Source organism: Drosophila miranda, chromosome 4 (genome assembly GCF_003369915.1).
Source record: "Drosophila miranda strain MSH22 chromosome 4, D.miranda_PacBio2.1, whole genome shotgun sequence".
NCBI lineage: Eukaryota > Metazoa > Arthropoda > Insecta > Diptera > Drosophilidae > Drosophila > Drosophila miranda.
This window is the reverse complement of record NC_046677.1, coordinates 11,140,794-11,165,497: the sequence shown is the minus strand read 5'-3', so window position 1 is coordinate 11,165,497 and position 24,704 is coordinate 11,140,794. Positions and strand designations below refer to the sequence as shown.

Sequence of the window (24,704 nt, the reverse complement as noted above, 5' to 3'; positions counted from 1 at the left end):
TCGCAGCAGCCGCAGGGTATATTTACTACAGCCTTCATATGACACGCCTAGAAATACACAAACAAGAGCTCCGCCGCCGTTGAGTCATATATTTATAGATCACTTTAGTGAATAATATTTTATTTCAATTATCTTCTCGGGCAATAACCGCTATCAAGTTCGAGCCAAAAACGGATGCTATACCCATACCCCGGCGGGCAAGGGGCCCTCAGTCACCGTCTCAAGTGTATCTCTCAAGAGTGAATCTATCTCTCTTGAAAGATCTAAGCAAACAATTAGCTATTCACATTGCAGGCCATGAGTGCGAGTAAGCAACAATTACATTAGAAAACTGTAGCTTTAGTCAAAGCAAAGCCCCAAATGTGTGCAAATATTTGGCACGTTTTGTTTTTTGGCTTGAATGGAGATGAGATCTAAGGCGGTAGATGGTGGTAGAGATGCAGAGGCGTGCGGAATATTAAAAGGGGGATATTTGTACTGAAAACTAAGATATATAAACTTTGGGGGGTATTTCTGCGATCAAAACTATTATGTTCAAACCATTCAGAAATCTAGGCTTCAATGAAGATAAAATCTAAGGCGGTTAATGGGTGTAAAGAGCGAAGCAGTGGCGTGGGCAGTGGGTAACAGGGGTATGCTATTTATGCATATTTATGCTAGAAACTATGATACACGATTTCTTGAGGTGATTTCTGTAAACAAAACTATAAAATACAACCATTTAATATTTTTTGAATGGCTAAAAGGGGGATTTTTTAAATTAAGGTCATGATATACGAAAATTCTCTAAAAGATTGTTTCTAATGCACTACTTCCTTCATGGTTTAAAGCTCTTAAAGTACTTTATTCTCTACCTAAAAAAAAGTCACAGGTCAAATCTAGTCTTAAATCTTTGAAACTAAACCTTAAAAATGGAAAGTAATTGAAGTTTTGAATAATTTCTGACACCTATGGGGAACCACCCCTAAACAGGGTTTCTTAAAGATCATTTGGGAACCATTAACCCCTTTTAATACGCTCTCTTTATAGATCATCCATCGCTTGACCCAATAACCCACCTAAATGGGGATAAAACCCAAACCCCCTTTTGGGATGAGTACTTTTTCGAGCTCAAAGTCTACGCCTCTGCGCATGCGTGCGTGCGCTTCGCCCGTTGTGGAGCTCCAATTTATTAATATTTATTGTTTTATATAGAAATATAAGTGTACGTTGTCATGTTGCTTGTGGTGGCAGTAGCATCCAATGTTTTTGCCTGCCTGCCTGTCTGCCTGCCACCAAGGTAATTATTTTGTTTAGTAAACTGTATTTTTTTTCGGAGGTTTTCTGTGTGGTTTTATCTTTGAACCCCAGAGGGCACTTTGTGCCTGTGTGTGTGTGTGCTGCTATCAGGCGCTGTTGTTGTTGTTTCATGATTGTTAATGTCTCGGTCAACGCTTTTAAGTCAAGTTCTGAGCCAGTCCCGCTCTGTGTACCCCTCGGTACGTCTCTCTTTGTCTGAGTGAAGTTTTTCGAGTGAAGTCTGTTTCCATGTTCAGAAACAATTTAGGCGGTGTACAAAAACGCTCGACGCATACGCTCTGTGGATGAGAACGCGTTCAGAAGTCCATCGTGTGGGATGCGGAGCAATAGTGAAACGCAGAAAGTCTTGAAGTAAAACCCTTAAGGGAACCCTAAAGAACAGACAAAAGTGATTGCATCTTTAGCGAATTTTTGGTGTAATTTCTGTGGAAAGTGCTTAAAAGAACTAAAGTTTTTTACGAGATTTATAAAAGGGGTTTATTTCTTCAAAAGAAATTTAATAAAGAAAACCATGTTAATGAAACTAAAAGAGTGCTTAAAGTGGGTTCAAATGAACTAATTTCTACCGAAAAGATTCCAAACGAAGGTGTTCTTAAAATTCTTAGAGTGGATTCTTATGAACAGAGTTCTATCTGCAACTGAAGTTCTTAATGAGCAGAAGTTCCAGACACTCGCCAAATACAATCCACATCCACAAAGAGAATTCCAGACTTTTTAATGTGAAAGATTTATCTACTCTGCCAACTTCCCGAAATACGTTCCACAATAAGTTCCACAACCCGATCCACAACACAATTTTAAATATATTTTAGTGGATGACAGAGAACAACGTTTATTACCATCCACATCCAATGCGATCTGCAAAGATCTAAAATCCGAGGTTCTTCTATTAGAGGAAAATGAACAAAGTTATATCTCTCAAAACGACAACGATCCCCAAATAAAAACACACTCCGAAATCCTTAAAAATCCCCCTCAAAATGTCAAATATCGCCTGCTTTTTGTGGTTGCTCTCATTGTTGCTTTTGATGAGTCCCATTTCAACATCGAACAGCCGACGAATCCGAGGAGAGAATCGCTCCGACCGACTCCTAGCGGACATAGGAGTCCATGCGCAGAGGTACGATCCAAGAAAACTGGAGAATGGTTTACAGCAGTACACTACCTTCGACAGAGATCTACGACATTTATTCGTGGGCACGCGACGAGTTTTGTTAAATTTTGCACTGCGAAATATCGAGGACCTAAAGAATCGAAACATGCGCGAGGGAAAGATACAGCTACCGATCTCCAAGAGGAAACCATTTCCATGTCCAGCGAACAACTCGAGATCCGACAGTCCCCCCACATCGGTGGAGAGGTTGCGCCCTGGAGATATCGATATCATAGCCGCCTTTGGGGACTCGCTATCGGCGGGAAATGGTATTCTATCGAATAATTTCATGGATATGATCAATGAATTTCGTGCCTTGAGCTTTTCCGGTGGGGGCTTGGAGAACTGGCGCAAGTATGTGACGCTCCCGAATATCCTAAAGATATTCAATCCGAAATTGTATGGCTTTTCGGTGGCCAATAGTTTGGTGGTCAATCACCCATCCTCACGCTTCAACATTGCCGAACCAATGATCATGTCGAGGGACTTGCCCTTTCAGGCCCGTGTCCTTATCGATCTGCTGCACCGCGATCCGAATGTGGATATGCAGCGACACTGGAAGCTGCTGACAGTCTATGTGGGAAACAATGACCTTTGCTCGGATATGTGCCACTGGGATGAGCCGCAGGCGCTTCTCGACCAACATGCCAGAGATCTGCGACAGGCCTTTCGCCTCCTGCGGGACAATGTGCCCCGTTTGCTCATCAATCTGATCGTGGTGCCAAATATACTCCTCACCCTGAAGACCATGAAGGAGATACCCTTCCAGTGCTTTGTGGTGCACCGCGTGGGCTGCCACTGTTTGATGAATGATCGCTTGAATCGGACGCAGCAAAGCCAACTCATGGATACCCTACAGCGCTGGCAGCAGGTGGATCTGGAGGTTGCCCGTCTGCCAGAGTTCCACCGCGAGGACTTTGCCGTTGTGGCGCATCCCATGCTGGCCAATATCACGGCTCCGAGGCTGAAGAATGGCTTCACCGATTGGCGTTTCTTCTCCCACGACTGCTTCCATTTCAGTCAGCGGGGGCATGCCATCATCTCGAATATGCTGTGGAACAGCATGCTCCTCCCCGACGATCGCAAACCGCGACCCTTCATCATTCCAGGGCTATTCGAGAGCACCGTGTGTCCCAGCGAAGAGCAGCCCTACTTTGCGGTGAGGCCTGGCTAAAACAGGGAGACTCCGTTCTCCCAGAAGGTTGCAGTGGGGTTTGGGTTTCGTTGCTGGTTACTGAATCGAAGGTTAAAGCTGTCTTGTGATATAAGGTTACATTTTAAGGTTTTACTCTTAAGTTTTGTGATTATTAAAAAATGATTCAAGGTATTTTGTGGCTTTTTTGAGTGTTTTTTGGGTTGAAGATTGATTTAATGACGGAGGGAATTGTGTAGAAAATCTTAAGAGGTGGATATTGGTTGGTTTTTGAGCAGTTTAGTGAAGTTCAGTTCAGTTCTGAAAGATTTCCGCTGGAAAATTTACATATTTTGTATCAAAATTAACATTTGAATCTTTTTCTATAGCTTTCAATCAAATTTGGTGGAAATTTGAGGGCTCTCCCGTATAAAAGATGGATATTTTCTGCCAAGATGGATCTTTGGCCCAACCTTTCTTTGTGGAATGTGTTAAGGGGCCAGCTCTTGGCTTATTTGAACCCCTTTTCCAATACCAAAAAAAGATTAACCGTCTCGCCAGAGCTCTGACCAGATATAATCTCCAAACTCTACTCCGCCCCTTCCCCCCCTCTTCTCTCTGAATTCATCTGCTGTTTCCTTTTTGTATCTGTTCACTCCTTCCCACTTTCTTTTTCCCCCATCTCCATTTTCAATTAAAATATTATGCAATTTTTAATTTATATTTTTAATTAATTAAAATACGCTAAAAAACAATATATGTACCAGTCCCCCAACCTGTAGACGCATATATATATATAAAAATTCATTTCAAAATACTTTTTGCTTACGGGGCAGAAACAAAAAATATATGATTTTTTTTTGTTGGGGTCCTGTTTACTGGGAAAAACACCTTCCATGGCCCCATGGCCACTTTATATGGGATATCTCCCTTATCCTCAGTTATATCTGTATGGAATATCCCCCTACCACACCCATTCTGTATGGTATATCCCCTGGATCCCCCATTCTCGTAGAAGGAATATCCTCCCAGATCCCCCCAGCATTCTGTATGGGAGTATATCCTCCCCCTCCAGCTCCTCCCCCCTGGCTGGACGCTATGCGTGACAACGTCGCCTGCTTATTACGTGCTCCCACCCCATGTCACACCCAGAACCACTTGCACTCCCCCTTTTAAAAATTAAACAAAAAAATACAAATAAAAGCGAAAAAAAGGGACAGAAAAAAGCGTTGCAAAAAAACACAATTCGCATATGCAACGGCAGCGGCAACGTCGAGCGACGGTCCACGGGCCACCTGCAAACCGGACACTTGCCAATGGGCAGAGACCAACCCCCAAAAAAGAATCTCCGGACACGGACAGCACACAAAAACAACAAAAAATACAAACAGCAAAAAAATATATATATGAGAAACAGTGAAAAATGTATACATACACGCCCACTGCAAACAAGGTTGCAAAATGGGGGCGGGATGGGAAGGGGACAACAAAAAAAATGCAGGGAAAAAAAGAAAGAAAAATCTGGAAAAAAATTGGATGGAGAAATGGAAGGCGCAGTGTGGGAAAGAGGAAGTGAGAGGGGAGACGATATGGAGAGATGGAGAATGGGGCTGTAAAAATTATATTAAAAATGCACTGTCCGAAAAAAGGGCGTAACACAAGCGTAGACACACACACACACACACACATACACTCGTGCATGTGGCCGCAGAAAAAAAATGTAATAATAAAAGTTGAAGTTTTTTTGTTGTGTTTTTTTCCATGGGGTTGGGCCACGGCGTTGATATGTGCACCACCACTTCATACTCCGTATATATCCTATATGGGATATGGGATATGGGATGATATATCTGCACATATTACTTACATATTAAAACATTTTAACGGCACCACAGCAAAAAACAGCAACAGAACCCGAATCCCAATCCGAACCCGAACCAAATGTCCCGTTGTCGAAAAATATGCAAGCAAATTGTGTGAGGGGGAGGTGGCAGGACGGGAGGGGGTGTATACCCAGAGAGTAAATAAACCAAATGAAATCGCAAACAAACGACGACGACACTCTCATTAAGGAAATAAAAACCCAAAAAAAAAATAATAAAATCTGTGGATAGAGAATTAAAATCTGTAGCCTTGATTAACCCAAAACGAGAGCATTAGGCACGAGGAATAACGGTTAGAAAATGTCCATCTTTCTGTTAGAATCTAAGAGGAGTGGAGGGGAGGGACATAAAAATCATAGCATACGCAGGGGGGTGACGTGTGTGTGTGTGTGTGTGTGGTTTGGAGACGAGAGAAAGGATAGAGTGAGTAAGCAAGTAAAACCTAGAAAGAGAGGAAAAGAAAGTAATTCTAGTAAGATAAGAAAGGTAGCGAAGGAGAGAAAGTGAAAGTGGAGCTTCAATAGCTAGAAAGAAAAAGAGAAAAGTGAGTTGTGGAGAGCAAATTTTCAGGAACAGAATATTTTAATTCTGCCTCACGTGTGACTAGCAATATTCCATTTAAAACAGCTGATTTTTAGTACAATATTCCTTTAAAAAAATACTAGTCCTATTATTTTCCATTATAATGGAATATTTCCATTGGATATTCAACTAAATTCAACAAATTATACAGCTTTAAACAAAATTAAATGTGTCTCTTCGCTTATGGGAACATTTGTACAAAGCTCCAAGTACGAAAGCTCTATAAAAATATAAAGACAGGAAATGCATACCAAAAGAGAGATGGCAATAGCGAAAAGCATCTAGAAAAAACATAGAGACACACACACACACAAGTGAAAGCACTGTGAATGCATAAATATAATATGATTGCAAAACAAAACAAAAGCAAATTTTTGTAGCCATTTGAGCTTGTCATTTGTACCGTGGAGGAATATTCTTTGTTCTGAATATTCTTTATTTTCTGTTCCGCTGTTCCGCTCTGCTCGCGCCAGCATTCTATCCCCCTCCATTGTATGGCCTCTCTCAGAAGTTGGGGGGGCCGTGCATAATCCTGCCTGGCATCCCGCTGCCTGGTTCCCAGATAAACCAGAAAAACAAGGGATATACTCCAACCATCCATAGTAGAGTCCACCCGAAAATAAAAACATATCCAATGTGCTTTTCTTTGTATTTGTTATAAATATTTCAGCCGCTGCAGAGCTCAAACGAAATCTATGGAAATATAGATTGAAAAATGAAGAGAAAATTGGAAAACAGAATATAGAAAATAGAGTATAAAAAATACTGAAAGAATGTATTTTGATGGGTAAAAATGTACAAGAAATATGCTTGAAAATTCGTTTTGAAAGCTATGTATGGGTAGAATTTTTAGAAGAATGACATACTGTCTAAAAAGTATAGGAAAAACACTCTTTTAGATAAATAATCTTTGGAAAAAATAGAACATATTATCCCTAAACCACTGAGCTTTTATAACACCTAAAATATATATATATTTTTTTTAAGAAATATCTTTCCATAAGATTCCTGTACTATCCCTAAAATAAATAAAAGAAATACCACCTAAAGTACTGTCAAAATATCTTCTCTCCCACCTTTGCAACCTATATTAATAACCCCTTAATCCGCTTCAAATCTGAAGCTTATATTCGCTATCATTTCGGGGATAATCTTTGGAAAAAATAGTACGAATTATCCCTAAACCACTGAGCTTTTATAACACCTAAAATATATATATATTTTTTTTAAGAAATATCTTTCCATAAGATTCCTGTACTATCCCTAAAATAAATAAAAGAAATACCACCTAAAGTACTGTCAAAATATCTTCTCTCCCACCTCTGCAACCTCTATTAAAAACCACTTAATCCGCTTCAAATCTGAAGCTTATATTCGCTATCATTTCGGGGCAATTCAATGCAATTGCCAGCGCCGCCTGCTGTCATCTTCCTGCTGTCTGAAGCACTTCCTTCCCCACCAGCTTCAAGTGACCACCAATTGAGGCTTAGACCAGACAAATCCATCAAGACAGAGAGCGGGACAATCGAGCAGATGCTTTCCTGCTTTCCTGCCACGCAATGGGCATGAAAATGTGTCCTGCTGCTGGTTGGTGGCGTGATGAAACCTGGCCAAAAAAAACAGCCAACGTTTGACATTAAACAGCGACAACATTTTCGCTTTGCATGCAAAATGCCAGGACACACACAAAGGGACCCCCACAGGATGAACGACAGGCGACGGCGGCGACGGTGACGGCGGAGGCGTCTCATAAAGCAACTGACAACCGCATTGGCGACTCCACCTCCTGCTCCTGCTCCTCACTTACAGGACATCCTTGTCCTCCTTGCCGCACCGCTAACGACCCGCGCGCTAAAACGTCAGCCAGACAGCAGCAGCAGCGGCAGCGCGACGGCTAGGATGGCGGAAATAGAGCAAAAGTTTCCCCGAAACAAAAACGTCACAAAACAAAAAAAAAGAATGGCACACAAGCTACTTGAGCTTGAACCGGCGACGCCTTTCCACATCCCATGGCGCCCCATGCCCCAAGCCCCATGCCCCCCCTGGCCCCACCCACTCTGCTATTTTCTGGTATTTTTTTTTGCCCGCGACCAGGCATGTGGCTGACGGGTTAAGGCGGGACTGTTGACCACCACACTTGGCCAAGTGGATGCCGGCTATGCGATGGCGCGCGCGACGGCTATGGTGGTCGGTCGTCTTTTCCATTGTTTGCTAGGATGATTGTGTGTGTCCTGCGGACTCCATGCCTTGCCTCTTGCGTGTCCTGTGCAGGAGCCCATCCTTTTGGATAATGGCAATGATTTTGACGTCTGTTTAGTTGGCCCTTTGGCTTGCCCTGAACTTCAACTCGAAGGCTGTGCTGCCACTCCATCGCGAAGGCTGCTTGGGGCTCCACTCCATCGCGAAAGCTGCTTGTCCTGTACTCCATCGCGAAGTCTGCTTGGGCCTGCACTCTCCAATGCTCAGGCATGAGGGCTCTGCACTCCATCGCGAAGCTCCGTGTCGTGTCCTCCAGCTCCACCGCGAAGGCTAATGGCCATTTGTGAGTGTGTGTGTGTGTTTGGATTGGGACCCTTCCAGGGAATCGCAACTTCCTCTGCGGCGGGATATGCGTCGTGGTGCGTTTTTGTTTTCGAAAACTGCGGAAGCGTCTTTTAATCAGCGCTTCGTGGCAATGAAAACTGACAGGTGCTGCAGGGACAACATCCTTTGGGCGGAATGAGACGACATCTAATGTCTGGCGACAGGTGAAAGCCCCAAACCAATTGCCGCCCTTTTGCAGACGTCAAACGCGAAGGATAGCAGAGAGCGTGAGGGAGAGATTTCAATCGGAAATGGAAGGATTGGTGAGGTTTTAAAGGTGTTTGATTGAATACCGAAGGATATAGAGGCAATAACGATGGTTTCCGCTGAAGAGAGCTTCCCTTTTGAAGTCTCTTCACTTTATGCGAACAAAACCCATTAATTTCTAGTGATATTTAAGTATTCAAACACTTTAAAACCCTCATTCCGAAAAGCAAAATGCATTCATGTGAATATTTCGCGTCTGCTCCTGCTGAAAATCCCTCTAAACAAACGAATGGATATGGGATTGGAATCGTATCTATGTGGGGGTTCTTTTTTTCTATTCCCTTTTCCAACATATGCACGTGCCGGGGCAGGAGGAGGAGCAGCAGGAGGTGGAACATCTCGCGGACCATTTGCTTATGCCTTTTTGCCATTGTTTGCACTACACTTCAACGCACTTTCGTCATTGATCCGAAGAGAGACAGAGCAGAGGCATGCAACCAGCAGCCAGCAGCCAGCAGCCAGCAGCCAGCAGCCAGCATGGGACCCCACAGACGCCTCTTCCTTCCAATAAAAAAAAACCCCAAGCGACAGAGAGAAAAGTTTTATTTTTCTGCGTTTTCATTTTTTATTGAATTTGCTTTTGCTGTCGCTCTTTCACTCTCTCTTGACCAGACCTATGGGGTGGGGTGGGGTGGGGTGCGGGGGGGCTAGTGGCACACCCTGCCACCGATTTTGTTGCATTATGCTGGGACATACGTTTTGAAATTCCATTCCTGCGTAGGGATTTTTTGTTGCCTCCCATTACTCATATGAATGTGTGTGTGTGGGGCAGGGAGGGGGGGACTCGTACTCGTATTCATGCGAGGCAGAAACGGTAGGGGGGACTGATGGGAGCTACGGGAGGCTGATGGCAGGGGGCACGTATGTTGCCAGGTTGCCCCACCGTACAGGGGGGCAGGGCAGGGCACGGACGGGCTACGGTGCTAAGCTTTGACTTGGGATTTGCATTTTTTACGCGCCGCACGACCCATCCTTCATCATCCTTCTATCGCATCCCATGTGACGGACATCGGACGAGTGGGCAGGGGGGAGCACGTAGTGGTGGAGCGAGAAATGGGTTTCGCTTCCACTTTTGCTGATGTTGTGATTCTTTTTTCGTACCCTATAACCCAGGGTGGGTATGTTGGGCTAGCGGCAGAGAAAAATAGAAAGAAACAAATAACAGAAGGGCTTTTAACAAATTTTAAAAAATCAGTTTTCATAGGTTTTTAAAGTCCTCATTCCATAATATTGCAGTTAGAGATGATATCTAGGGTTTAGTGCTATCCGCTGATAGATCATGTCTATTTGTTAATAATAGCATCAGTTCCATACACTTTTTACAATATTTCGACATCTTACAGTGAAAATCGGTATTAATCGATAATTATCGATACTTATTTGTACATAATTATCACAAAAACCTATTTCCCATTGCACATATATAGGATACAGCTCTGCAATCCTCTTCTAACTCTCCACTCCGCACCCTCTACTACCATAATTAATGAGTATCCCCACTGTCTAACCTTCCTTCCTCTGTTTCCTAACTGTTGACGTTTTTTGTTATGGGTTTTCCTGCTTCGTTTTTTTCCATAATTCTCTCTCTCTCTCTCTCTCTCTCGCTGTCCAACTCTCTTTCATTTGCCTTCATGTCCTGTTTTGGGATAAAAATCCATTTCATCATCAGGGTTTCCGCTGCTCCCTGCCCCCGCCCCCCACCGCTCTTCCTGGCATAATTCCCTCTCCTCCTCCTTTCCTGATGCTTCTGCTGATTCTGCTGCTGCTTTTGTCTGATCGCGTTGAAATTGTAATGAGATTTTCTGTTTTCTGTTTCGGGGGTACTCTTTCTTTTTTTCCTGTGTGTTGATATATATTTATATTCTATTATTTTTTTGGTGTTTTTTTTTTTTGTATTTATTTGGAAGGGTTGCCGGCAATTTTACGGTAATATGCTTCCATACATGCGAAGGATGTCTATTTAATTTATGAAATTTATATCTGGGACTCGCATCGTTTGGTCGCTTCATTCTTTCCGCGTGGCCCCCGTCCCCCATCCCCCTGGACTATTCGTACGATTTGCGGTTGTCAAGCTGTGGAAATGTGGAAAATGCATTCCCCACTCTCTTCTCTGCTCGTCTCTTCTGTTCTGTTCACATTTCATTCGTTCATTCATCACTCGAAACTAAGTTGGCATTTCCCTGTCTATCTGTCTATCTGCCCTTCCTTATCCCTCATATCCCTTTTTGTACCATTTTTCTGTGCGGGTTTTTTAATAGATTAGACGCATACTTTTCGTGGGACTGTTTGGGATTTGGCGCTGGTTCTTTCACTTCATAAACGAGTCTTTTGGGGGAGCTCGGACGAACGGTTTTGATGCGTGAGTGGATTTTGGCGGGGATTTCATTGCTAGGGAGAATCCTGGGGGTTTTGTCTGCCACAAATGGCTGGATGGGATGGTCCTGCTGTTAAGAAGGTTAAGCGCTGGATAGCGTCTAGGTAATTGCGTTAATTGTGTTTTTTGAATGGAAGATCAGAGGGTTTGAGTGGCTATTTAATTAGAGGTTTGATGTTGATATTCATTTGAATCCATCAAAGCTATCTAGGAGAGGGCCATATCCTCTGGGTTTTAATGGAAATTTTGGTTGTTTCTTTGGGTATTTATTTATTTTTATCTATTTACTATAAGTTTGTGTGAGTATGAATGTATGAATGAGTAAATAGTTTCTTTCTGTGTCTTAAACTGTATATCGATATCAACTCTATTGTCTATCGGTGTAAATTAAGGTGGATGGGCAGCACTGTTGAAGCAAATGCCAGTGCTGCCCATCTTCACATGTATGAAAGACCATCTTAAATCTTATTTCCAGTTCTACTATTAGAAATACATCGTAAAAAGTGTATGGTACTCCAATATTTCTGTTGACTTTGAGTACACATCTCTTCTGTTTGTTCTACACAAATCTAGTATACAATTTTTAATCAATTTTTCTAGTACTTTCGTAACTGTTATTCCCTTAATTCATATTCATATTGCAAACAAAACTCAAAACCAACAACAGGGTTGATTGTAAAAATACCGAAAAGCTTTTGCGGAAAAAAACTATCTATATTTCGTGCAATCGTATGGCTGTTTGTATATGTTTTAGCGCAAATGAAGTGCCGCGCGTCCACCTGACTCGTAGAGCCCCAACTCCCACAGAACACACCCAACATAACCCCCCACTATATGTACATATATATAGAGGGGAATATATATATATTCGCGTTGATTTTTCCATTGGGTGTGTCCATATTTTTGCAAACGTCGAACAAAAATTATTTATAAAATACACCAAAACACACAATTGTGTACATACCATACCATTCCATACAATATATATGTATGTTTATATATAAAACCTTTGCTCTCTCTCTTTCGCTATAACAATGCGACAACAGAGGGGGGTAGGGGGTACAGTGAAACTCCACATAAATTTACGTGCCAATAAAATAAACAAGCGCCGAGTTTTTGGTGATTTTACCAGTGGAAATGGGAAAGTTGGGATGGGGAAGTGGAGCAACACACGAGGCTTTTTGCCATTTATACAATACATACACACACACACACATAGCTAAAGGAAACAAACATTCACACACACACACACACACACACACACACACACACACACAGAGAGAGAACACCTCCTGTTCTGTCCTGCTTCTCCATACATGCATAAATCGCGCGAATTTTTAACGTTGATTGTAGTACAGGAACCAAAATCCCCGTGTGTCGGCGACAGAGGGTTAAGGGAAGAGCGACAGAGAGAAGAGAGGGGGCTAGGGGTACCAGCCATTCGAGCAGGCATACACACAGACATTGTCACAACAAATGCCATCCGCGAATTTTATATAAATTTTAAATACAATTTGCTATTGAGCCTCCCCTTCGAAAAACAACATCAGAAGAACAACACAGGTCTCCCTCCCTCCCTCCCCTTCCAGGCAGGATATATCGCGGGAGAAAGAGTTAGACAGAGTCCTCTATGGATGATAGGTGGTGCGGGCGTGCGGGAGAGTATTGTTAGAAAAGGGGATAACGTCTGGGGGGAAGTGGACAAACTGTCGCGTAATTGGAAATTGTGTATGGTTTTGAGCGAGAAAGAGAGATATACAAAATACATATAGAATTGGGCTTATTGGGGGAATATACATACATACCTGATGGACAAACAGCATAAAAACACCAAGAGATTAACGATTATAGCAAATATTTGAATATATTTTATTTGTTGCGCATTTATTTTAAGTATTTTTAGTAGGAATTTCCATAGATTCGAAAGCAAATAGCCATTAAATGTATGATTGAAATGCTTAAAAGTGCTATTCTAGAGCAGATCTAATCGATCTGATGTTTCATTCTTACCATATAAAAACTAGGAAACTAAGAAGTTCTCTCTGCCACACTATTTATTACTAACATCTTCCTATTCGAAATTCATAAGGATAGGGATCTATTATTCAATGTGTATTTCAGATCCACTTCTTCATAGTTTAGTGTTTTGGATGGTCCATTATAGTTGCTGTTCAATAATACATAGTAAAATAGTTTCATGATAGTTCCACCTGAATTTTTATTAGGTGGTAGTATTTTATATTTTAATTTTAATATTATTAATTAATTAATTATTTAGTATTTTTAATACTACTTAGTAATGTTGGTACCAGTTATTATTTAGTATTTTTGGTACTATTTAGTATTTTCGGTATTATTTAACATTTTTGGCCTTATGTATATTTTTTGGCAATATTAATAGTTTTTGGTATTATTATTATTATTTGGTATTTTTTGGTATATAGTATTTTTAATATTATATGGAATATTTACTATTTTTTCGAGTATTTAGTATGAATTATTTTTTTGCATCGTTTATATATTTGGTACTTTTCGGTATTATTCAGTATTTGTAGTATTTTTACTAGTATTTAGTATTTTTGGTATTATTTAGTATTTTTACTAGTACTTAGTATTGTTGTGTTTATTATAGTATTATATAACAGTTTTGCTAGTATTTTGCATTCGTTTTTCAGAGTAGTGCCTCCCTGAGAAGAATTTTAAGCACCTTGAAACCAGATTACAGCTTTTTTCACCTTTCCCTAAATTCAAGGATGCCAGCTTCCAGTTTCATTTCCATTCTTTGGAATGTTTGCCTTTCCGTAAAAAAAGAACAACCCATTTGAAAAGAGAAACTAATTTTAACCACATTAGGGCCTCTGTACACTCTCTCCTCCTGTGTCTTGGCTGTCACTCGAACTAAACTTGATTTAGTGATTAATTAGTGCCAGAGAAGAGTCTCAATTTACGTTCGTATGAGAGGCATTTGTATGGGCATTCTCAATCACATATTGTCCCAATTCCATGGGACGTTGCCTTTTAAAGACCAACAACCAAGGCAGGACCTTCGGACATGGTCCTGTGTCCCTATGCAACAATAACTAGCCCCAGCACGGGGACAGAGGATATAGGCAGTGAATAGCAGAGGGAGAGAGAGAGAGGATGAGGCAGAGAACGGGTCAGCATCATCATCAATATGCAAAGGCCTTTGCCAGAGAGATGCGAAAAAAGAGACGGAAAATCATACAAGAAAGAGACGGACACAGGGAGAGAGAGAGAGAGAGAGAGAGAGAGAGAGAGAGAGAGAGAGAGAGAGAGAGAGAGAAATGGAGAATCGTAGCGCTGCCATTGAATGTGTCTCCTTTCTCTCTACCTTTTTGCCCTGCTGTCTCCTGTGTGTAGCACCCGGACCACGTTCCATGCTGTCCAATTATGCCTCACACATGGAAATGCAACGTGCAGCAGCATCAGAAGCAGCGAGCCACCATCGAACCCCCATCCTCCCCTTGCCACCCAATCACTCGACGCGCTTGTTGTGCCCGCGAGGCTTTTGGCCAGAAGCGGCAAAGCGACACGACACGAAACCAGGCCCAGGGAACGGCCGGCCAAGCGACCAACGAACAAACGACACATGGCCGGTGGATAACTGCAGGATGTGGATGTGGATGTGGATGTGGATAGGAGTGTGGCAGAGAGCAGAGACTGCTGATGCTGATGCTGCTGCTGCTGCTGCTGCTGCTGCAGAGTGGTGTGGCAGCACCCCGTTTTCGTGGGGGTCGCGGGACTCAACTCTGTTTCAATTTGCACCCACACACACACACAGGCACAGCAATCACTCAGCCGACCGACCCAACACCCAAAACCCTGCACCAAAAACTCCCACTTTTCTCTACACCAAAAACTCCCACTATTCGTTCGCCCTCAATCTCCCACTTTTCCCTGGCTCCCCTCTTCTCTGCCTTCTTTTTTTTTTGATTTTCGCGAAACGCAGAATTTTGACCGAAGCCCTGGATGGATTGGGGGGTACGTGTATAAGTGGCAGTGAAGGAAGAGAGACAGCCGGCATGTTGCTGGCTCTGTCATTTGCCAGGAGACGAGAGAGAAGTCTCTGTTGTTGGTTCTGTATGTTGTGTACCCTTTAAAAAACAAGGCTGGGTATTATGTTACGTATGATGTTTTAAGGAGAAAGCTTTCTAAAACAAGAGATCTTTGAAAACTAGAAATTATAGCTAGAAAAACTTGAAGATATTTAAAAGAATTCTTTCATCTTTCAAGAGCTGCAAAGTATTGAACAAGCTGGGATCTAGAGATCGGAAGCCAATGAAAAATGTGATCACAGTTGGATAAATATGGATATTCAATCAGAGATCTATAGATCCTAGAAATTCAGTCAAAATATAGATCACAATTCGTGGAACATATCCCCTTATACCTATCGGTTCTCCAGGGTATCTTGTAATTCGACTATCAAAACTATGATTCCTTCGTGTTGTTGATGTTGTTTTCATTGCTGTATTTGTTGTTTTCCATCTGCCTCTCCGCTACGAGTATATGTGCGTTTTTGTTGAAACAATCGATTTATTTTCGGTTTCATTTCTGATTGGCAATATTTCATAGCAATGTCGTTCCTTCGTTTTTTTGTTGTTAGGGTCGTGTCCAAAGGGTGGGGGTAGGGGCGGGGGTTCTCTACATATGACTCGGCGTCTGTTTGTTTGTTTGTGTGCATTCGATATTTGCATTTTTTAAATAATAACGGACAGCGGCAGCAGCCGCCGCCCGAGTGTGAGATGGAATATGGAATATGTGCTCGCCAGGGAGGGAGGGTGGGGGGTGTCCGTGTTAGGGGGGTTAGATGGATTGGTAGATATAACAGCGAAATAGAATATTCCAATACAGATGGAAAACCTGTCTATAGAATGATGCAAATGTCCAACGACACGAGAGGAATGGGGGTCTCCATGTGGAGGCGGGCGAGAAAAAGAGGGAGGAGAAAAAATGCAAAACTAGATAAAGGTTTTTGGTATTACATATAGAGAGTAATCTGTAGGGGATCTACATATACAATCCCTAATCCCTGCACTTTTTCGAATGTTTTTCTCTTTAAACCAATGAATTTTTATTTCCTTTGGAGATGGAATTTTTGCAAACGGAATCTAAAATATCTCTTTAATGAATTTCTCAACACTCTATGGTCGAATTATGTTCCATATTTATTTCTTTGTATCTAAGAAAGGCTTCCACAGAGCAGCAGAGTATTTGGGAATTTAGTAGTTTTAAGAAATCATGATGCTTTCAGAATAAAATATATCAAATTTTTCAATACAACCCTCATAGAAGAGCCTTAATGTAAACCAATTTCTTTAAAGGATTTTTTCATACAAAAAATTTGTATATGTTTATTTTTTTAATGCTAATATTATTATATAATATTGACATTTTCTAATTGAAATAAATGCAATTAATAAAAAAAAAAACAACCAACAATCCAATAAAAACAATTTCAATTTACTTTTCCACCCAAATATATTCCCCTCCCCTGTTTAAATTTCCCCCAAAAAATATACACATGTCCGTTTTTTATTAGATTTATTTATGAAATTATCACCAAACAGAGAGCGGCACAAAAAATCCTTCAGTTTTTTCGCGCTGTACAAGTGGCAGGGCTGTGCCCTTCGTTTGCTCTTTTCATTTGTTTACGACACGACCCTGGGTGGCGCCTGGTCTGGGGCTTTTGCAATGGAAATTGCTTTTCCAAAAGCGACATTTGTCCATTGACGCCTACGAAAATGGGTGCGTGTCCGTCCAAGAGATAGAGGGAGAGGGAGAGAGTGAGGGAAGGTCCTTCTGTTAGAGGGGGGTGTGACACTTTGTTGCCTGTTTATGTGGCCACCTCGGGGGGAGGGGAGAAAAAAGAGTACAAATAAATTTCCACCGCTGACCACGCGTCGTATAAGCAACGTGTGAATGCTTCTGCTGGCCCTCCTCCGCCCCGTCCACCATTCACCCACTTTCTCCTCTTGATAAGTACTTTTCGGAAAAAATACCTCTGTTTGACTTCTGTCTGTCTTTGGGTCCAGCCTCCCTGGCCATCATTGCTGTGTTCTAGCGGTGGATTCTGGCTATCATTCCTGTATTCTACGACAATTTTGCTTTGTCCTGATTTTTTCTACGAGCTCTACTTCGAAAATTGTACTGCGTTTTTCTGTGTTTGCTCTGTACATCATGTCGTCTGCCTTGTTATTCTGTTGTTTGCATCTTTTTGTGGCATAAAATATGGATGGGGCCGCGCAGAGCCCAGGGTATAATGTCAGGGTTTTCATTTAATTGGACGGCATCCGCGGAATAGACCAAAGAAAAGCATAAATCATGCATCCATAGAGTAGTCTTTGAAGGGGGTCACAGTCTGCAGTAGTTATTTAATGAATAGAGCCCTAAAGCAGAGATTCATTTGGGAAGCTTTGATGGTTTTTAAGTATTAGAAAACGGTTTTAAAACAGTCTCAGCCTTTTTTCTTTCGGTGATGAAGAAAATGTGGATTTATTGAGGAAGAGAACTGTGTTTTGTTAGGAAAAATCATCAAAATATATAGAAAATATATAGAAAACACCAAAAGAACCAAATTTTCTTTATAATAGTTGTGGTTTAGCGACCTTCTAGATTCCTATAAATTTCTTTAATATTTCCTGCATTTTATTTAAATTTCAGAGAAATTTCCTTAATTTTTCTTTAGTTTTTAAACATAATTTCCCTTCCCCTTTCCTCTTTTCAAACCCTCAAACAATGAATCAATGAATCCTCCCCAGCTCGCTTGCCATTCATATGGTGCCCCATCCCAAGAGTCGCGGCAACATTGTTGCCACCAATCCAATTAGTCTGCCCCCTCGGAAACCCACACCCTCCAAACCCTCCACCCAATCGATTACCACCCACCCGTAGGTCTGGCAATTTTTGGCATTTTATATTTAATTTATTTTTTATATTTCGGTTAGCCAATTATTTAAATAAATAATGGATTTGCTGAATCGTTCTATTTGGAAACGGGAAATGCATAAATGGAAAATGTACGGAAATTGGGTGGTGGGGGGGGGGGAGTATAAATAAAGCAATGAAAATCGAAAATCGCCAAAATGCCAATTGAGGCGGCAAATGGCGATATTTGTTCGGTGTTCACTGCAGTATAAAATATGCAATTATTTATGGGGGAGTGTGTACCGTACATTATGTACTACACCTATCTGCTGCCGCATGGCAATGCCATGTGCATTCGTATATAAATACATACATATGTATTTGGGCAGGGGAAAATGGTGAAAAGTGTCTCTGTCGCATTTGCATTGCGCGCACCGCAAAAGTTTCATTTCCGTTTGTGTTGAAACCCGAGAGCCCCCCATTCTCAGTCCTAAACCCAAAAACCAATCCAATCCTCCCTCGTTTTCCATTCGTAACCCGCGGATCCCCAACAAAATCGCTAACAACAACAAATAAAATGACATAAACAGCGTCAAATGTCAACCATTTTTGTCAGCATGCAACATTTTTGGTAGGGGTCTCTGTGGTGTGTTCCATCAGGAAAACAGGTGCTGTTCCGGTGTGCCATTTCGCTTTGAAATTCGATGAGGATTTGAAGGGCTTAAAGAAATAAACCTCTTTTAAAAGCATCTACAATCTGAATACCATTTCAAAGCAAGTCCGAAAAATGCAATAAAATTATAATCACAGAAAATTTGTGAAGGTGTTTCATTTAGAAAACGACGCTTTGTATCTGCAACTTTAGTTCTCATTTATTTTTACATTATTTGAAGGTAGAATGTGGTGGTAATTATTAAAATTCCACAATAAAAATAGCTTTTAGCAGATAAAATTAATAAAATCTCAAGAAATTCACAGAATATCCCACTAATTTTTGCTTAAATTTCCTCAAAAATAAACAATTTTTATTTCTAATTAATCCTGCGTGAAGAATATTATCTACAGATCATAGAAATTACTTCAAACTGATTAAATCTGTGGTTAATTATTAATCTTTCTTTACTTCAAACTTTTTCGCGTGGCATTCCAATTGAAAGAACACCCAAAAAGGAGTTTTTCCCACTATCCGTCCTCGAAAACGTACCCCAGAACACCCCTTTTTCCGATGCTCGTTTTTGCTGTGGTTTCATTTTATTAGCGAGTGGCTGGAAGGCCCAGAAATACCCAGAAATATCCAAAAAATACCCACCAGGATACCAGCTTCTAAAGCTCCACACACTCTATCGCTCTCTCTCGCTCTATCCGGCGCTATCTGGCCATAAACTCTAATCAATATTTCGGTTATTGGCAATGCAAAGACAGCATGCGGCAACAGCAACAACTCCAACAACTGCAACAAAGACAGCGACACGTACCACGAAACGTTGCATAAATTTTGATGTCCCCGCTCTCTCTATATTCTTTTTTTGCTGGAATGAGTGGAATTTTAGCCATACAACTAGCGGGCGGTGGGGGCAGGACGGAGGGGGGTTCTGTTCACCGCGGTTTCTAGTGTGTGCGCCAGCCCGGGCGCGTATATCATCAGGCAGCCGCCAAACATAGTCGTTGTCGCCGAAAACTCCTTCACGGCCTGGTCATATTTCCAGCACTCTTGCCACGAAAATGTTGCCCCGTTATTTACAGGGGGCACGGCACCCACATCTAGTGTGCGAGACTGTCCGCCCCGTATTGTCGCTGGTCGGCTGGTTTAACGTTAATTTGCACAATTTTTGAGTTATGTCAATCGATTTCTAATAGGCGTCGTCCGCGTACGCCTTCCCACTCGCACGACAGACCTGCCAGGGGGCGGCAGTGGGCGGTACATCCCTCAATTTGTAGTTTTATAATTGAAACAAGTGATTCGCTCGGTCTCTCTGTGTGGTCGCTGTCTCGCTCCCCCTCTCTCTGTGTGCGTGAAGGGGAAATGGTTCAAAGTGTTTCAGAGTGATTTTGTATCTCGGTATCTGTCAGAATGGCTTGACTCTCAGGTGCTCTGATGGGTGTGTGTGGGTGCAGGGAACGTTGTGGGGTAGGATAGTAATTAGTTTAAGTAGATCTGAGGTATAACAAGGGTTGAAGGCTTGAAAGGTCAGGCATCTACAAATAGAAAGACATTTGCAGCTTGGTTACTTGGAATTTTGAACAATATCAAATGAAACATTCTAGAATTTGTCTTCAAATTAGCACTGAATCAAACATTTTGCAAAAATTCTACAATTTGTAAGTATTTTAAACCTGAAAGTTCTTTACTTTTGGATGTACAGGTGAAAAGTAGTAGAAGAGTGTCTTGAGAGTGGGTTAAGTATCTTTTGAGATGTTAAATGCTTCATTTCCCTGATGATTTGATGTTAGGCCTCAAGGAATGCGGGACTGGAATACTGAATGATCTCTTACAACAAAAATAAACATTCTTAATCATTCTGTTAGTGTTAATGAGGACTCTAATAGGTTAAAGGTTGATGGTTTATTGGATTTCGTAACGTTTTAAGGCATTAAATGCTTTCTGACCAAAAACTTCATATTTCTGTTGTATTTTGCAGCTGTTTTCTGCCTTAAATCAATGGATAGCATCATGGAAATGATTATTTCAATACATAATATTCTCAATCCGCTGCTTAAATTCTTTCCTCTAGACTTTCGCCCCTACTTCTTCCTTTCTCCACTACCCCTACTAACAATAGTCCTCCCTCTACTAATTATAGTCCCTCCAGCATCTCTGAAAAAATCTCTATTTATAGCATCGTCTGTCAAATGTTATATACGAAATGCGAAATGTGAAAATGCCAATTAAAAATCAGCCCATAAATATGCAATGGATTTGCGCAATTATCGCAGAGCCCCTCCCAGCACGCACACAGGCACACAGCGCCCCTCCGCAACACACACAGCCACTCTTGAGCACCCTTTTATTTATGACATTAATGCATAAAATAATATAAATATAAATTGGAAACCAAAAATGCTGCCCAATGATAATTTCAGACGAGACACAGCGGAAAACCACAGCAGCGGAATGGAGGGGACTGTGAGGGGGGAGAGGGATCCGTGTGGGCGGGGTGGAGCATCCAGACGGCATCAAAAATGTTGTCATTAAATTCCGCGATTGCGGTGCCTGGGTGAGGGTCTTTCCTCGTTTTTTTTTCGGCGGGTGCCGCTGCCGCTGCAACAGAAATTGCATTTCATATTTTATTCATGATGCACATGGGCCAAAAAGTGCAACAAAAAACATTAGGTTCGGGACGAAAGAGATGGCCGTGTGCGAGGGCGAAGAGGGCGGAGTACGTGGCCCGGGCCGTACACACGGCATATGGTACGAGTACATATAGTATGTACATACATGCCCCCAGGGCTATGCTGCCACAGCCACTGCCGTTTACCGCCATTCGTGGCCCACTCCATGCCATCGATTCACACACCCATGAATGTATTCAATTGCATTTTCGCATTGCCTACTTACAGGCGAAATTTCCCATTCCGTTGTTGTAGCCGTTGCATGTTGCACATAAAATCCATTGCTAAATAACGGTTAATGCAAAACAGCGACAACATTGCAGCAGCAGCAGCAGGAACAACAACAACAACAAAATTGTGTTGCAACAGCGAGAGAAGAGCGGTTTTTAATACCCTTTAAAGGAGAGGGTGTTATGCGCTGGAGGAGATCTTTGAGGCTCTGTCTATAAAATCTATAAAAAGTTCAGATAGGTCGATATAATCGGTTTAAAATGTGTTTCTGATGAAGAAAATTAACGAATTTGGATTCCAGCGATGATATTATTCGTATTTTCATGATCGGCATCAATAGGGGACTCGAGGAAGTCATGTTTCTATATTATTCAAACCTTTTTCTACAATTCCATGGCTAAAATGTTCCACAGTTCCTTCCTTCAGTTGCAAACCCTTATGATCTGATTACCATATCATACAGATATCTTAGAAAAGATAGGTCTTGCAACAAATACCTGCATTTCCTGCAGATAAAATCCTTTAGTTCACATTTTTCATTCCATTTCCGACACAAATGAATGAAAATCGAAAAACATGTCTCTCCAAAGAGTATCTGCATCTTCCACTCTCTAAGACCTAAGCCTCCTCCTCCGTTTCATTGTTGTTTTTGCTGAATTTCGAAAATTACACACAAAATGGTCGTCGAATTTTAAATCATTTCGGCACACACGATACGACGTGGGGTCCGAAAGAGCGGTAGAGATAATGCCAGAGATAGGAGGATATACCCGTAGAAGTGCGAATACTGGGAGGATTATGGGGAATAGGGCGTGGAGGGGGGGCCATAGTTTGCCATTTTGTTGTAATTGCTTTTGGCCCGGGCCTAGTATATACAAAAGCTCTGGGCTCGACTGTTTAGAGTTGTTATAGCACTGTGTTATGGGGCGTCAGTTTATAATGGCAGCCTCGTTATGCCCATCTCATTGGGGGTTATTTGTGGGGTTCTTGTTTAGTCGGCGCTGCGCTGCATTTCTGCAATTGGCTGTTGCTTTTGGCTAAAATATGGCCCGCGTTTTATTTAACGCTTTGTTTGGCAATCGGGCGTAGAGGGGGTGACTATTTTCGACGCCTGATGGTAGTTTTTCCTATAGAGAGAGTCAAGTGCTGCGTTGCGGTGCGTTGCGTGGGGGGTGTGTCAGAAGAGGCGTTCAGTAATCGCGTTCATATTGCTAGGCCTCGGCTTATAACGCTTTCGAAAATGTTTGTGTTTTTTTTTTTTGTTTCAGCAAATTGCAAAAAGAGAATCGAATTTTTGTGGTTTATGGCATGATGGCTTTTAGGTGGGGATGGGGGAGGCTTTCGTATTTAGAATGCGGTTTCAATATAAAGAGAGCAAAAGAGAAATTCTAGCAATTCTTTAATTTCACATAAAAGAAGATGTTTCAATGGAAGGGGCTCAAAAATGATGAATAGTACACGTGCTTATGAAGAAAATATGGAAGTTTTCTTTACAATTACGCAAAAAACGAAATAAAAAATTATTTCAGACAAAAAATGTGTGTTATAATTTATTTTTACTGGCTACAAATTTTTTTTAATGTAGAGGACATATATTTAGATTTTTTTAAATTTAGAGATGCAACCTTTAACTTAAAATTATTTATTTCACTCTTATATCAACATCTATTGAAAAAACTTGACCAAAAGTCGAGGATCTCTGAAAGAAACAATAGCGTAATCGTTACTCGCTACTCATTTAATCGTTTTGGTTACTCGTTACTCCTTTTCTCTGCACTTAAACCCTTTTGAAACAAAGCATGAACAATAAGCTATGAAAATGACGCTCCAGCAACCTCTCGCCTCAATGAAAGCCCTCCCAAAAGGCTTTCAAACGTAATCTCCCCATCGAAACCTTTTGAATTAACTGTACCCCATAGACAATGCAGCAGCCTCTCATGTGCCACACCTCACCCTCAGAATAGACACGTTGTTTGTTCGCGCCACCAGCGAACTACCTTTTGTATCAACTGTACCCGCAAATAGTAGCCGTAATGCAATATGAAATTGCATTGTTTAACATATTGGTTACTAGGCTTTCCCCCATCCCGCAGATTTAGCCACATTACGAGTGGAATTCCACTTTGTTTTAGCATAAAGCCTGGCCACAAAATGCAATTAAAATAATTTGCCAATAATAATATGCAAATTTTGCCAGTGACAGAAAGTGCCATAAAATCTGCGGGTTGCATATCCCTGTGTGTCCTGCAACCTGCCACTCGATGAGCAATTTTCGTTATCTAAATAATTATTTGGTAAATTGCTTTGTGAATTGCAGACGTCGAAAATTCACAGACCACAAATGACAAAAACAAACGAAATTTGAAAAAAACGCGAAATAAAATGCCGATCCATGCCATTTTGCAGTTAATCTCTAAAATATACGAAAACCCCACTGCACCCAACGCACCCTTTCCTATCCGTAGTGCCATATGCGAACTGCTTTATTAATATTAATTGAAAATAAATGCACCATAAGCCGCCGCATCGGTCAAAGAGCAGCCAGCAGCAGCAGCAGCCCCATTGGGGAAAGGGCTGGGGACTCCAGTGGACTGTGGAGTGCGGAGTGAAGAGGAGGCTGTGTGTCTGTGGCCAAAAATGTTGTAAAATTGCGAATAATTAAATGCCAACCAATAAAATATGCAAATGAGTTGCACGAACGACACACAACGTCCAGCGGGTAGGGTGGGGGATAAGTGGCAGTGGAATATTTGCAAAATGACGTGAAATATGGTGTGTGTAATGGTGAAGGGTGCCACAGAGGAGGTGCTGCAGAGGAAAGTGCTTTCCGATGGAGTTATCATCAGAGAGATGGCCACATACAGATCTATAGATCCGGCATATCGATCGTTCCTATGATCGATCGGCATGGCAGATAATGGTGGAAGTAAACGCCATAAAGAGATCCCTCTTTTAGACTCTTACATGCACGAATATAGTACG

At 41.6% G+C, this 24,704-nt stretch overlaps 2 protein-coding genes across 2 annotated transcripts in view; both read left to right on the top strand.

Annotated features, from left to right (window-relative positions):
- LOC108163316 (neuroguidin) overlaps positions 1–24,704 on the top strand; it is a 57,068-nt gene that overhangs the window by 30,588 nt on the left and 1,776 nt on the right. The window lies entirely within an intron of this gene.
- On the top strand, positions 1,571–3,804 carry LOC108163314 (phospholipase B1, membrane-associated). Its single transcript, XM_017298538.2, has one exon. The coding sequence runs from the start codon at positions 2,280–2,282 to the stop codon at positions 3,624–3,626; it is 1,347 nt and encodes a 448-aa protein (XP_017154027.1). The 5' UTR covers positions 1,571–2,279; the 3' UTR covers positions 3,627–3,804.

Coding starts and splice junctions, on each gene's coding strand:
- LOC108163314 (XM_017298538.2), top strand. CDS start 2,280: ATGTCAAATATCGCCTGCTTTTTGTGGTTGCTCTCATTGTTGCTTTTG.